Raw genomic sequence first — 11,667 nt, 5'->3', positions numbered from 1 at the left:
AACTGTCTATGGACGTCTTTATGGCGCCTGAACGAGCGTAAAACGTGATAGCATCGGCAACTTAGCTCAGTTGGTTAGAGCGCACGCTTCACAAGAGCTTCAGGAGCTTATCCGTGTACGCGTGAGGCCGGCGGTTCGAGCCCGCCAGTAGTCATCTTTTGCTTGTCGAAAGTATATGTCCAGCCTCTGGTGTTCGGCCTGTTGCGTGGAGTACATTGTGCTCACCTGGTTCTCGAGGATGCGCTGAGGGATTCCGTTCGAGGAGGCAAGGCGAGGGAGGGCGTGCTGTGTGGATCGTTCTCCTCAGCTGAGGGGCGTCTTGCCTCCACAGCCCCATGTCCGCTGTTTGCAACACCCTACGTGTGCATACAATGTTATAGAAGCCACGACGTGAATATTACCAAAACACCTCTTGCCCAGATACTCATCCACTTCTTCCCGGCTCGACAACGGCGCTCGGTGCCCCGCTTTCCATCGACGACTTGGTCCTGTGCGCGTCTGGAATGTTGTAGATGTCCGCGGCCGTGCGCACAACCGACCCATTCATGTCCGGCATGTTGTACAGGTGCTGCTCTTCCAGATTGACAAACCTGAACTTGCGCTCTTCGATCCCGACGGCTGGGCCGAGCTCCACGAACCGACGCTCGTACTCTGCCCGCCGTTTCCTGCACACCGTGATGAGTGCGGGCCAGTACGACTCGTGTTCGTGGAACCACTAAGCGTCAGCAGCGGCCTTCCTCGTCTTTCTTCTCCAAACACCGTCGATTCTTCCAGCAACTCACCTCGAGGTCACCACCACACTCGCGCACCAGCGCGTGCCGCTGCACATCCTTTTCGCTGATGCGGCCAGAGCGGTTGACGATGCGGAACCTGGCCCTGACTTCCGAGTCGATGAAGGGCCACATGATGCCAAAGAAAGCGCGCGCGGCCCACGACATGCGGTAGAGCACGGTTGTACCTGCAATCTCGGGGTAGTGCTGCATGAGATAGTGGATCGTCTCCCTGCCAATAGCGAGGGATGTCGGTGCGCCAGTGCGTTTCTCGTTGAACACGAAGATTGCGACGACTTTGCTGCCATCAGCCCAGCCATGGGGACACAAACGTTACGCCGCCCGCCATCAAGTCGATCGCGCGCTCGAGCATCCAGATCTAACGTCAGTTAAAACAGTGGACATGGACATGGGCTACGCACAAGGTGGATCGCCTTGCGTTGGTCTGGGGGAAGGTGGTTACGGTTGGGGAAGAGGTAAAGGACGGGCATGCCCGACGGTCCAAAGCCCTGTACAATTGCCTTGCCAGTGCGACACTCTTCCTCGACCCCTTCCATGTGTGTGTCCATGTCGTCGATACCAGTGCTGCGGCGCCACACGACTGTACGCTCCATTCGCGCGATCGCCTCCTTGGCGTTCCCCGTCACTGGGGTTAGCTGATTCGTCACCACTCGACGCGTCACTTACCAGTCAGGTACCTGGTCGTCAGCGTGCAGGTCTATGTTTTACTCACTTGAGCATCTGGTCTCTACTCTGCCTGTAAGCTTATTCATGTTCTGCAACGTACGAGCCACATCATCTCGCGCACGCTGAGCGGCGCGCGCTCCGTTTTGCCCTCGGCGATGGGGAGGGAATATCCTTCCGCGCTAAAGTGCTTGATGATCGCGCCGAGCTGGGCGCCCTGCTTGTCGTTGAGTGGTGGCAAGAACGCAATCTTGGACGGCTCCGAACTCAGCGCCTTGGACTTGGGATCCGGCGGCGAAGGCGACACCTGCGTGAACAGGTACGGGTCGAGCAGCCATATGGGGAACGGCATTCTGGCGAACAAGGTCGGCAGGAACGATGGAGTGGTGGATAGGGACAACGAAGAAAAGAAACGCTGGGACGCCGAGTTACCGAGACGCGGGACAAACGAGGTTGCATGAATAGAGTTAGGGCAGCTGTGACAGTTACAGTACAGATACAGTACAGCCTGGCAACCCGCTCAACTCAACTCGGTCTGAATGAGGTCTGGGGTCAGTCCTGGTCCAGGATGACCGATGCATGCATTGCTCAGGCTGGCCAGGTTGCATTGCTGCACAGAGTACCGTAATGGTCGGAACTGACGCGGAGGAGTGACCAAATGAGCAGTGGGCTCAGTAAGGTGTGATGCGGGTCCATCGCAAAGTGGGCATGTTCAAATAGGAGAGGGTAACCAAAAGGTACTCATTGTTAACTCACCGGATCACAGGGATCGGTCAGTCACCCGATCAACCGCGATGTGACCAAAATTACCAGGTCCACCCAGTCACTCTATCCCTCTGCTCTCAAGGCTGAACCCCTAATCTGTAATCCGTAATCCGCTATCCCCAATAGTCCAGACATCCCGCCTCCACTGCCAAGACGCATCAGCGCCCTGATGCTTGTTGCCCTCTCTGCGGATCCTTCGCTCGTACGAAACGACAAAATCTGTCTCTCAGCTCAGGCCACTTAGCTCAGCTGGTTAGAGCGCATGCTTAACACGTGAATACGAGTTACGCATGAGGTCGGCGGTTCGATCCCGCCAGAGGTCACAGCTTTTGCTTAGAGTGCCCATGCGGATGCATGGGGTTGTTGCTTTTGCTTGAGACGGAGGAGATCGAGTGTGAATGTGACGTCAACGATCGTCAGGCACGGTGAGAGTGTGGCGTCGTTGGCGCGTCACGTGCCACAGTGTTGCGAGACAGACAATACCGCGGCCACTCCCGCTTCCTCCACCTTACTCCCGCCTCAGGCTGTGCGACGGTGGATTGCTTTTGCGAGGGCATGCGCGGCGGGCCAAGCAGGGCCCGTGATCGGCCGGTCTTGACGGCGGCCATCTGGCAGTAGAGAACAGGGACACCCGGCGTAGACCGCGACGACTTGTCAGCGAGAGAGGTCTCGATGTTACGTAGTGTCACAGACCGCTTTGTCCGTGAGGACTTGAGAACCTTTTATAGGCGCACATATCACTGGGCGAGCTTTCTGCAGCGCTTCAGTGGCCATGTCCTCTGTGTCTTCTGTGTCTTCTGTGTCTTCTGTGTCTTCTGTGTCCTCTCCGTATGTCAAGGTCGACAACTGGAGGGTCTAAGTGGGCACGCGTAAGCCAGCCCCGACAGGGAGTTGGTTCTCCAAATCGTCAACCGCCAGGCATGACCTAGAGGTTCTGGGACCCGTTGCAGTCTGCATTGCAAGGGGCCAAGTATCGGGTCAACACCCCAAGACTCAGACCATCCAAGGTTGCAACTTCAGACTGGGGCGAAATCGAGATTCCTTGATTGTAGTTGTTGCCAAACGCCCGAAGATAGTCCAGCCAGAACAACCCCACACCTCTGACTGGCGCTCATCTGGGCTCGCGGGGAATTGAAACCACACAAAGTTGGGTGACGCCAACGTTCAACTTAGGTTTCAGCTGCATCACCAGGGATATCCCGTTCTATGACAGTAAAAGGATATTCAACTGCTCGACATGGCTGTGCATGGCCGTCATTGAAACGCACAAGGTATTTAGAAAGTGAGCAAGTCATGCTCGCGGCGGAGTGAGCCTGCAATGTCCAACGGTTGTACGGGAGTGTTATTGTTCTCAGGCTTCTGCGTTGTCTGGGCTACCGGCCGTGCTGCCCCACTGCCTCACCCAAGGCTTTGCCCACGACCCGATAACCCAATCGCACTACTCCAATATCAGCCTCAGCGACTCTGGAAGGGGAGCAGAATCGCGGGGCGAGAGGCGTCGTGGAACACTCCCAGGGCGAAAAGACGACCATCAGCACGGCCACTTAGCTCAGCTGGTTAGAGCGCATGCTTAACACGTGAATACGAGTTACGCATGAGGTCGGCGGTTCGATCCCGCCAGAGGTCATAGCTTTTGGCCTGATGCGTGTATGCATCGGAAGTCATGGTTTTGTGGGTGGTGGGTTGAGATGTGGCACTGATCAACTTTGTGGACGTGTTGGGCAAGGTGCCTTTAGAGAGGAGAGCGCCAGCGACGCGGCCTAATGCCAATACCCGGTACATAATATTACAGCTTGGTTGCTTTGGCCTGTAGCCAGATGCGGTACATCTTCTTCTGCTCCTTGCGGTTGACGAGCTGGTGTTAGCAGATGTACCGAGAGCCCAAGTGATCTGCTCGGCGAGCGAGCGACATGGCAACCTCCCCCACTCTCGCCAGACTCGCTTCGCTTGCCCTACTCACCAAACGCCGGTCCTCTGCCAGCTGGTTGATCTGGAACATGTTTCCCGTCTCAGCACCCCGTGGTGGTGCCGTGAGCATGTCGCCAAGCTGGTCCTTCTCGAAAAAGTAAACACGGGTCCCGTCGCCGCGGATATAAAAGTTGGGCACGTCGAGCAGACGCTCTTTCTTGATCCGAAGCTGGGCGAGGTCGTGCCGCCCATAGTCGCGGACGAGCAGTAGACCACCCGGCTTGAGGCACGAGTAGAGGTTGTGAACCGCCTGCGCCCACTCGTCAGGATGCAGTGCGCTGAGGACATAGACGACGGTGAGGACGTCAACCGATCCAGCCTCAACACCCTCTGGGAGGCTGTATGTCATGCCCTGCGCTGCGGCCTCGTCGCTCGGCCGGCTCGAGATATCCCAAACCGACGCCGAGAGTTGACCCAGTCCATGCTCTGCGCGCGGATACATTTCGCTCGACTGGACGACCTTTACGGCCGTCTTCGAGTAGTCTGTTGCGAAGATGCGTAGATCCGGATTCTCGTTGTGCATCAGCAGCGGGAAGACGGTGTTGCCGGCCCCGCAGCCGACCTCGAGGACCACCTTGGGTCCGGCATCGGGCTCGCAGCACAACACGAGTTCCGGGAACTCGAGCGGCAGCCAGCGCCGGTTCTTGAAGAACTGGTCCGCGTGGTGGCTGTAAAACTTGTCCCAGTACTTTGCCGGACGGGCATTGTACTCTGTCACCTTATTATCGGGAACGGGTGACGCAGCATGCGCCTCCATAATCTCAGCAGCTCGTTCCTCAAAGTCGTCCGGCAGCTCGGCGTGGTCCCTAATCATCAGCACGGCTTTGTGGATACCTTGGGTTTACGCACCAGGCATTGTTGCTCCACACGTCGTCCTGTTCCTGCAACTTGCGGGCGCCAAAGGACACGCCCTTGGGCGGCCCGTTTGGTTTGAGCCACTTATCGATGACGCTTACGCGCAGCGTCGACGGACCGGCCTCGGCGCTCGGTGGGATTGGGGTCGTGCATCCCGGCGTGTCGTGCGGCGACGAGGTGGTGGACAGGGTTGGGGTGGGCGTGGCAGTCTGAGGGGCCACGGCTACGGCGGCGGGAACGGGGTCAGACATGGTGGATGAGTGGCGGATGGAGCGTGCGGCGAATGCAAGCCTGCGTATGAGCATGTAGTTGTCAACAGAGAGACAAACTGGCGTCCATGCTCACTTCCAACTTTTGCGAAGCGTGCCTGGATCCTAGAGGGATTAGGAAAATGCAGATTAGAAGCGGTTGTAATAAACTGGAATTGATTAGGACGTCGGCCTGTTCGGCGATGCAAGGTGGGTGGAGGGAAAGTGGAGGGGTCGGATAGGGATTGTCGGATTGGCAGTGAATACCCTGAATCAACTGCCGGCGGTACTGGCGGCGTTGATCGGCCTACAAAAGGAGAGAGGAGGGGATGCGTGCTCCTCCTCCACCTCTCTGTTGAGGCACGCGACACCTCTGTCAATCTCAAACTCTTCAAGTGACTCGGCGTCGCAAGTGAATCACGTTGTTGAAAGTGGCGCCGAGGCCGAGTGGAATGTGTCGGACTAATTCCTTGTGTGCTTGTGCTTGTGCATAACCTTGCGCGCCGCTTCTCTTGGCGCGTTTGATTGTGATTCATTTGGGAACGCACTGACGATTCGACAGACACAGACTCGTGACAGAGGTTGCTGGCCTGCCAGGGTATCCATTTGTGACTATTTGGTTATCTTTTAACTGTTATTTCGAACTCGGTGCTAGGCGGCTTGGACGGCCGAATCAACAGTCACTAAATGTACCCTGAACAAGACCAAGTTGCCGCATGGTAGAGTAGGCATAGGAGCAGAGAATCAAAGGATCCAACTTTCTAGGCACGACACCCTGAATTGAGCAACGTAGAGCAGCCACCACCCACCCCTCCCGACCTACCTTCCCCCCCGTCATTGCTCCTTCCTGGTCCTCCTCTTCAACCCTCTCACACACATCTCACCTACTGTTACTCAACACAACTCATTCTTCATCCCTCTCTCTCTCTTCTTCATCAAAAACACCACATTCACCACCACAACCCTCTTCCCTTCCTCATCATGATCACCCCATCCATTCGTGCATCCGCCTCTGGCGCTCTCCGCACCGCCGCCGCCGCTGCCCAGGTAAGTCGCTCAATGACGTCCACGCCAGTCATCGGTGCAACGCAAACAAATTTGTCCACATGCTGACGCGCGTCTCTTACTCACTGCGACCTATCTTACATGCTCTCGCCTACTCGTCTACTATCCTCCGCCATGCACAGCGTGCCCCTGTCGCCCGGGGAATGGCGTCGGTCGCGATGGAGAACAAGGTAAGTCGAGTGTTTACCCATCTACAATCTGCACCCCAGCTGACTTGCAGCTTCCTGCAAAGTACGGCGGTGAGTGTCGATGCGCGCGGAACAGCCCGAGGTGGTAAGGGCGGCGTGTGGGCGTTTAGACAGCGCGCGTGCTGGCTTCCCTCTTCCAAAGCTGGCTGACGGCAAGGCAAGTACACTGTCACCCTCATCCCTGGTGACGGTATCGGTACCGAGGTCACCGACTCTGTCAAGGAGGTGTTTGAGACGCTCAACGTCCCTGTCGAGTGGGAGGAGTACAACGTTTCGGGTGAGACGACTGGCAACGCCGGCCTGTTCCAGGAGGCCATGGACAGCTTGAAGCGCAACAAGGTCGGTCTCAAGGGTATCCTCTTCACGCCCATGGGTGTTGCTGGCCACAACTCGTGGAACGTCGCTATGCGCCAGTCGCTCGACATCTACTCGTCGGTCGTCGTTTGCAAGTCGCTCCCCGGTCTCCCGACCCGCCACGAGAACGTCGACTTTGCCATCATCCGTGAGAACACTGAGGGCGAGTACTCTGGTCTCGAGCACCAGTCGTACCCCGGTGTCGTCGAGTCGCTCAAGGTGACGACCAAGGCCAAGGCCGAGCGCATTGCCCGCTTCGCCTTTGACTTTGCCATCAAGAACAACCGCAAGAAGGTTACCTGCGTCCACAAGGCCAACATTATGAAGCTCGGTGACGGTCTCTTCCTCAACACGTGCAAGGCGGTTGCCGAGAACGAGTACGGCCACACCGGCATTGAGTTTGACCAGATGATTGTCGACAACGCATCGATGCAGCTTGTCGCCAAGCCCCAGCAGTTTGACGTCGTCGTCCTCCCCAACCTTTACGGCTCTATCATCTCCAACATCGGCGCCGCCCTTGTCGGTGGCCCTGGTGTCGTCCCCGGCTGCAACTTTGGCCGCGAGTACGCTCTCTTCGAGCCTGGATGCCGTCACGTCGGCAAGGACATTGCTGGCAAGAACCGTGCCAACCCCACCGCCTTCCTCCTCTCCGCCACCATGCTCCTCCGTCACCTCGGCCTCGAGGACCAGGCAAACACCATCGCCTCGTCGGTCTACAACGTCATCAAGGGCGGCTACCACCGCACCTACGACGTCGGCGGCACCTCGTCGACGACCGACTTCACCAAGGCGGTCATCAACAAGGCTCTTGCGGCTTAGGTGGAGAGAGGGATCTTGGGGTGTGAAGGCGTATAAATGCAAATATTAGAAGCTGCGGGGTGGTGGCGTGCATGTTTGGGAGGCGGGTTGGTAAGAGGTAGCTGGGATTGACCTGCAACTGACGACTGACAAACAACCAGCCGCGTTTACAGTGTATGCATACAGTCTATCTATCGCGTATACATCTATCCTATCAAGGCTCGAGGTTGAGGTCGCGCAAACCGGCCTGTGCGGATGCGAGCCCGGTGTCGGTGCCAGGGAGGCGGAGGACGTGCACGCGCCGCCCGAGCCCCGGCCACGGCTTCTTGCTACTGCTCGGCGAGTTGGATAAGCTGGGTCTGCTCGCAATGGGTGCAGACGTCTCGCGTGGTGCGGCACTGCTTGCCCGCGGCGCCGCTGTGGTCTGTGTCCACGGTGCTTGTGTGCGCTGTGTGGCTGGCTGTGTTTGTACCGCTTGGTCCGCTTGATTGTCGTCCCGCTTGGCAGCAATCTTCTGCAACACGCCATAAACCCAATTCGGGTCCGTGAGGGGCGCAAGTTCACTCGGTTTCTCAAGGTACTTCTTGACCTCGTCATAGTCGCCCTCTAGTCCCGTACATTCGCGCACGACCTCGTCCGACTCAAAGGCATGGTACATGCGCACATCGAATATCCTGAAGAGGACATTATCGACGCGCACAAACAGCCTCGAGAGGAGGAACAATGAATGAGGCATGACGCGCTGAATGTGAGCAGCAAACACAAGTCCAACTTACGAGGCGGACATTCATGATAGACTCGCCGTGGTCGTGCAGCTCGTCATGGAACAAGCCCACATCCTCATAAAACAAAATCCGGTCAAGCACCGGATCCTGCCGTGCCAGGAGTTGCATTGGAATCCGAGCCGTTTCCGACGGTTCAAACTGGTGTCAGAGCTATTGAATGGGGAAAATACAGTTGAGCCAGTGACGGTGCCGGCGTAGGTTGTGCTGAAAGTCCAGTCGTGTGGCCTTACGGGCTTAGTGCTGAGTGGAACGTCTGAGAGGGCCGAGGATGCCGACCTTGTATCAGAAGTTTCGGAAATATAACGTACCGCTGGCTCCAACTATCTGCCATCGACACGAGGACGCCTCCTCCCACCCTCTCCTCCCATCCCTCGCCGACGGCGACTTGGCGCAGTGCCGAAATGCCATCAAACTTGATCCTCACACCTTGGTGCATCAGGTCGAGACCGTTGTTCCCAAACGTCATCTCAGGAAGAGGGAGACATAGTTCCTTCTCCACTCTGGGGTCAGCTTTCTCCATCGGGCTTCCATGGTGTGTTTATCCTCCAACTCGCACTCCACTCACGCGTCAATCTCCTTGCCGTTCAGGATGGCCGTCTTGACACTCCGGATCGTCCAGTTGCCAATACGCATCTCGGAGCCCAACTTGCCCTGTTCCAGTTTGTAGGATGGCGATAACAAGGGGCCTGGCACAGCGGCGGCGGGGGGTATGTTGCTCATTCTGATGGTGATGTGGGGGAAGGGGGAGCGAGAATGCGGTAACATTCTATGTACTGCGTCACTGGGTGGAGGGCGGGACCAGATTGCGGCTAAACCTGTTATAGGAGGGATGAACCTCGCCCATGATCCAGAATGTACTGTTGGCCTGCCAAACCGTGATGCCATGGAAACGCGGGTGGCAGCAGTGAGCAACCAAGGTCTGGCATCAGTGAGCAACCAAGGTCTGGCAATCCGCGACTAGTGAGTGGAAACAATTCGTGGCAACCATCCATTGCTCATTACAATGCTGGGCATATTCTACAACTCCCTGGGCTACTGCAAGACCCGACTGGAAAATCCCTCTCCACTCTACTCTTTCATCCTCGTTCCAACTCTTAGCACAGGTAGCGGAAGTGGGGGTTCTCGCGGTCTGTGAGGTCCGTCTCTCCCGCAATACGGTTCTCGAGTTCGCGCTGCTCCATCGACACGCCGGAAGCAATAAATGCGCGCTCGCGCTTCCGGTTCGTGCTCCAGTAGTACCACCACCAAACGCCAAAGTTAACCGTGTTGACGCCGATCATAATCGCAATAACAGTCAGACCCTTGAGGTAAAGTGGGGCGTCATTGGGACGCATGACCTGCGATCCAATGATGTTGCCAACGCAGTAGGCGACGAGAAGCATGGCGGCGTTGAAGGTCTTTTTTGTGCGGCCAGCGACGTTGATGGACATGAGAGGCCACATCATGAATAGAGGGATGGCGAAGAGAGAGACGAAGCAGAAGACGATGAAGCGTTGTTTGTTGGAGATTGTGTCGGGGTGTTGGCCGCCCAATCCGACGAAAAGGAAGACGAAAATGGAGACGATTTGGCATACGAAGATGATAGGGAAACGGAGTTTGGGCTTGTAGAAGACGAGAATACCGGCGATGAGGACGAGACCAGACTGGACAGCGTAGCCGGGGAAAAGCCAGATGATTGCTTCGAGGTTGGAGTAGCCGAACGACTTGAGCAGGAGAGTGTTGAAGGTGGTGATGGCGCCGTTGGGGATGGTGCAGAGCAAGTTTCCGAGGAAACCCATGTAGAATTGAGGGTCCTTGAAACATTCGAGGACCTGGCTCCAGCGCCACGGGTGGTGCTCGCCACCACCGGTACCGTTGCTGATGATGCGGGCGTGGGCCATACGCTTCTCACGCTTGCTGAGCCACCAGACTTCCTTGGGTGTGCCGATGATGGCGAAGCAGATGAGGCCCATTCCAACAGTCACGCCACCGAGGAAGAGGTTGATCACACGCCAAGGTGCGAGGCCACCCTTGGCCAGCTGCCTCTCGGCAATCTTGTAGTTTCCGATACCGAAAATCATGCCTTTGGTCAGCGGGACGTGTACGTGTGTATGTTAAAACTTACCGAAAAGAGTGTTCATGGTGTAGTACATGCTCTGGCGCAGAGTCTGTTCGCGGCGGAGGTACCACGATGCGGTGAGGACGGCGAATCCGGGGGTGACAACCGACTCGAACCATCCGAGGAGGACACGTACGAGCGACAGCTGCCAGTAATTGTTACACGCGCCGAGGACCATGACCATTGCGCCCCAGATAATCACACAGACCGAGAGTGCCTTTCCGAGCGGGAAGCGCTGCAGCACAAAGCCCATCGGTACCTGTGCGACGAGGTATCCAATGTAAAAGTACGTCGTAAGGTCGGCGTAGTGGTTCCCGACCAGGCCCGTATCCTCGCGCAAACCAAACACGACGCCAGCAGCAAGAGACGTCTTGTCGGCAAACTGCAGTCCGTAAATGATCATGAGCACGGGCATGAGGATCAAGTCGATCTTCCAGCGCACGCGCTTGTATTCCTGAGGTCTGGGATTAGTGTTGTTGATTGAGAAACAACTCACGTAAACTCATGTTCGGCGACAATGGCGTCCTCTGCTTTGTCGAGTTCGTTCTCATCGACTTCGTGGACGTCAATGTGTCCCGGGCCCTTGTCGATGTGGGAGTGGCGGCGGCCCGTGATGTGTTCGACATCATGGTTGTCGTGCTCGAGGACGATGGGGCCCTTCTCTTCGGCTGGGTGCGACATTTCTGTGCGGTGGCGATGGACTGAAGACGACTTGGGGCTCGATAGAAGAGATATAAGAACAGTTTGCGGAGCCCGCGGAGCCCTCAGAACCGAGATCGCGGGGCCACTTGGGTGGGTGGACGGTTGGGCTGCGCGGACGGTTAAGCTGCGCGGAGGTGGAGGCCAACAGCATGGAGCGTGGCCAGTGTTTTACCCGACAGATCTTGCCTGATACGACGTCGAGTGGGGAAAACACGCTGCGTTCTCTGCTCTCCAGCCTCAACTTTGTGGAGCGCTTGTGATCGCTTGCACCCGCGCTGAGGAATGGAAATAGCTTAATCGCTCTGACTTGTTGACGGCTCACGGTTGGCACCCTACGGCGGAATGCACCAACATGCGACACGACTTTCCGTACATCCGTCCGTCCAG

The 11,667-nt window shown here is 57.0% G+C and overlaps 5 protein-coding genes across 5 annotated transcripts; 1 reads left to right on the top strand and 4 right to left on the bottom strand.

Annotated features, from left to right (window-relative positions):
* Positions 1 to 424: 424 nt before the first annotated feature.
* On the bottom strand, positions 425 to 1,806 carry PDR16 (uncharacterized protein; the record flags this gene model as incomplete). Its single annotated transcript, XM_060602234.1, has 7 exons — positions 425 to 715; positions 783 to 1,071; positions 1,103 to 1,149; positions 1,193 to 1,416; positions 1,458 to 1,468; positions 1,504 to 1,523; positions 1,558 to 1,806. 7 exons carry the CDS (start codon positions 1,804 to 1,806, stop codon positions 425 to 427), a joined length of 1,131 nt encoding a protein of 376 aa, XP_060453158.1.
* A 2,199-nt stretch (positions 1,807 to 4,005) lies between these two features.
* On the bottom strand, positions 4,006 to 5,293 carry ABP140 (uncharacterized protein; the record flags this gene model as incomplete). The annotated part of the gene is made up of 3 exons (XM_060602222.1): positions 4,006 to 4,074; positions 4,180 to 4,993; positions 5,037 to 5,293. The coding sequence occupies 3 exons, from the start codon at positions 5,291 to 5,293 to the stop codon at positions 4,006 to 4,008; spliced, it is 1,140 nt and encodes a 379-aa protein (XP_060453157.1).
* A 978-nt stretch (positions 5,294 to 6,271) lies between these two features.
* IDH1 (uncharacterized protein) lies at positions 6,272 to 7,716 on the top strand (the record flags this gene model as incomplete). The annotated part of the gene is made up of 4 exons (XM_060602211.1): positions 6,272 to 6,337; positions 6,478 to 6,525; positions 6,576 to 6,594; positions 6,701 to 7,716. 4 exons carry the CDS (start codon positions 6,272 to 6,274, stop codon positions 7,714 to 7,716), a joined length of 1,149 nt encoding a protein of 382 aa, XP_060453156.1.
* A 193-nt stretch (positions 7,717 to 7,909) lies between these two features.
* On the bottom strand, positions 7,910 to 9,200 carry TIP41 (uncharacterized protein; the record flags this gene model as incomplete). Its single annotated transcript, XM_060602200.1, has 5 exons — positions 7,910 to 8,437; positions 8,472 to 8,618; positions 8,651 to 8,756; positions 8,789 to 8,980; positions 9,046 to 9,200. 5 exons carry the CDS (start codon positions 9,198 to 9,200, stop codon positions 7,910 to 7,912), a joined length of 1,128 nt encoding a protein of 375 aa, XP_060453155.1.
* Positions 9,201 to 9,574: 374 nt separating this feature from the next.
* Positions 9,575 to 11,259, bottom strand: CcaverHIS019_0106060 (uncharacterized protein; the record flags this gene model as incomplete). The annotated part of the gene is made up of 3 exons (XM_060602189.1): positions 9,575 to 10,542; positions 10,585 to 11,039; positions 11,075 to 11,259. The coding sequence occupies 3 exons, from the start codon at positions 11,257 to 11,259 to the stop codon at positions 9,575 to 9,577; spliced, it is 1,608 nt and encodes a 535-aa protein (XP_060453154.1).
* Positions 11,260 to 11,667: the final 408 nt, after the last annotated feature.

This window comes from Cutaneotrichosporon cavernicola (assembly GCF_030864355.1).
Source record: "Cutaneotrichosporon cavernicola HIS019 DNA, chromosome: 1".
In the NCBI taxonomy this organism is placed as follows: Eukaryota; Fungi; Basidiomycota; class Tremellomycetes; order Trichosporonales; family Trichosporonaceae; genus Cutaneotrichosporon; species Cutaneotrichosporon cavernicola.
Note: the sequence above shows the minus strand (reverse complement) of the source record. Positions and strands in the feature narration are given on the sequence as shown.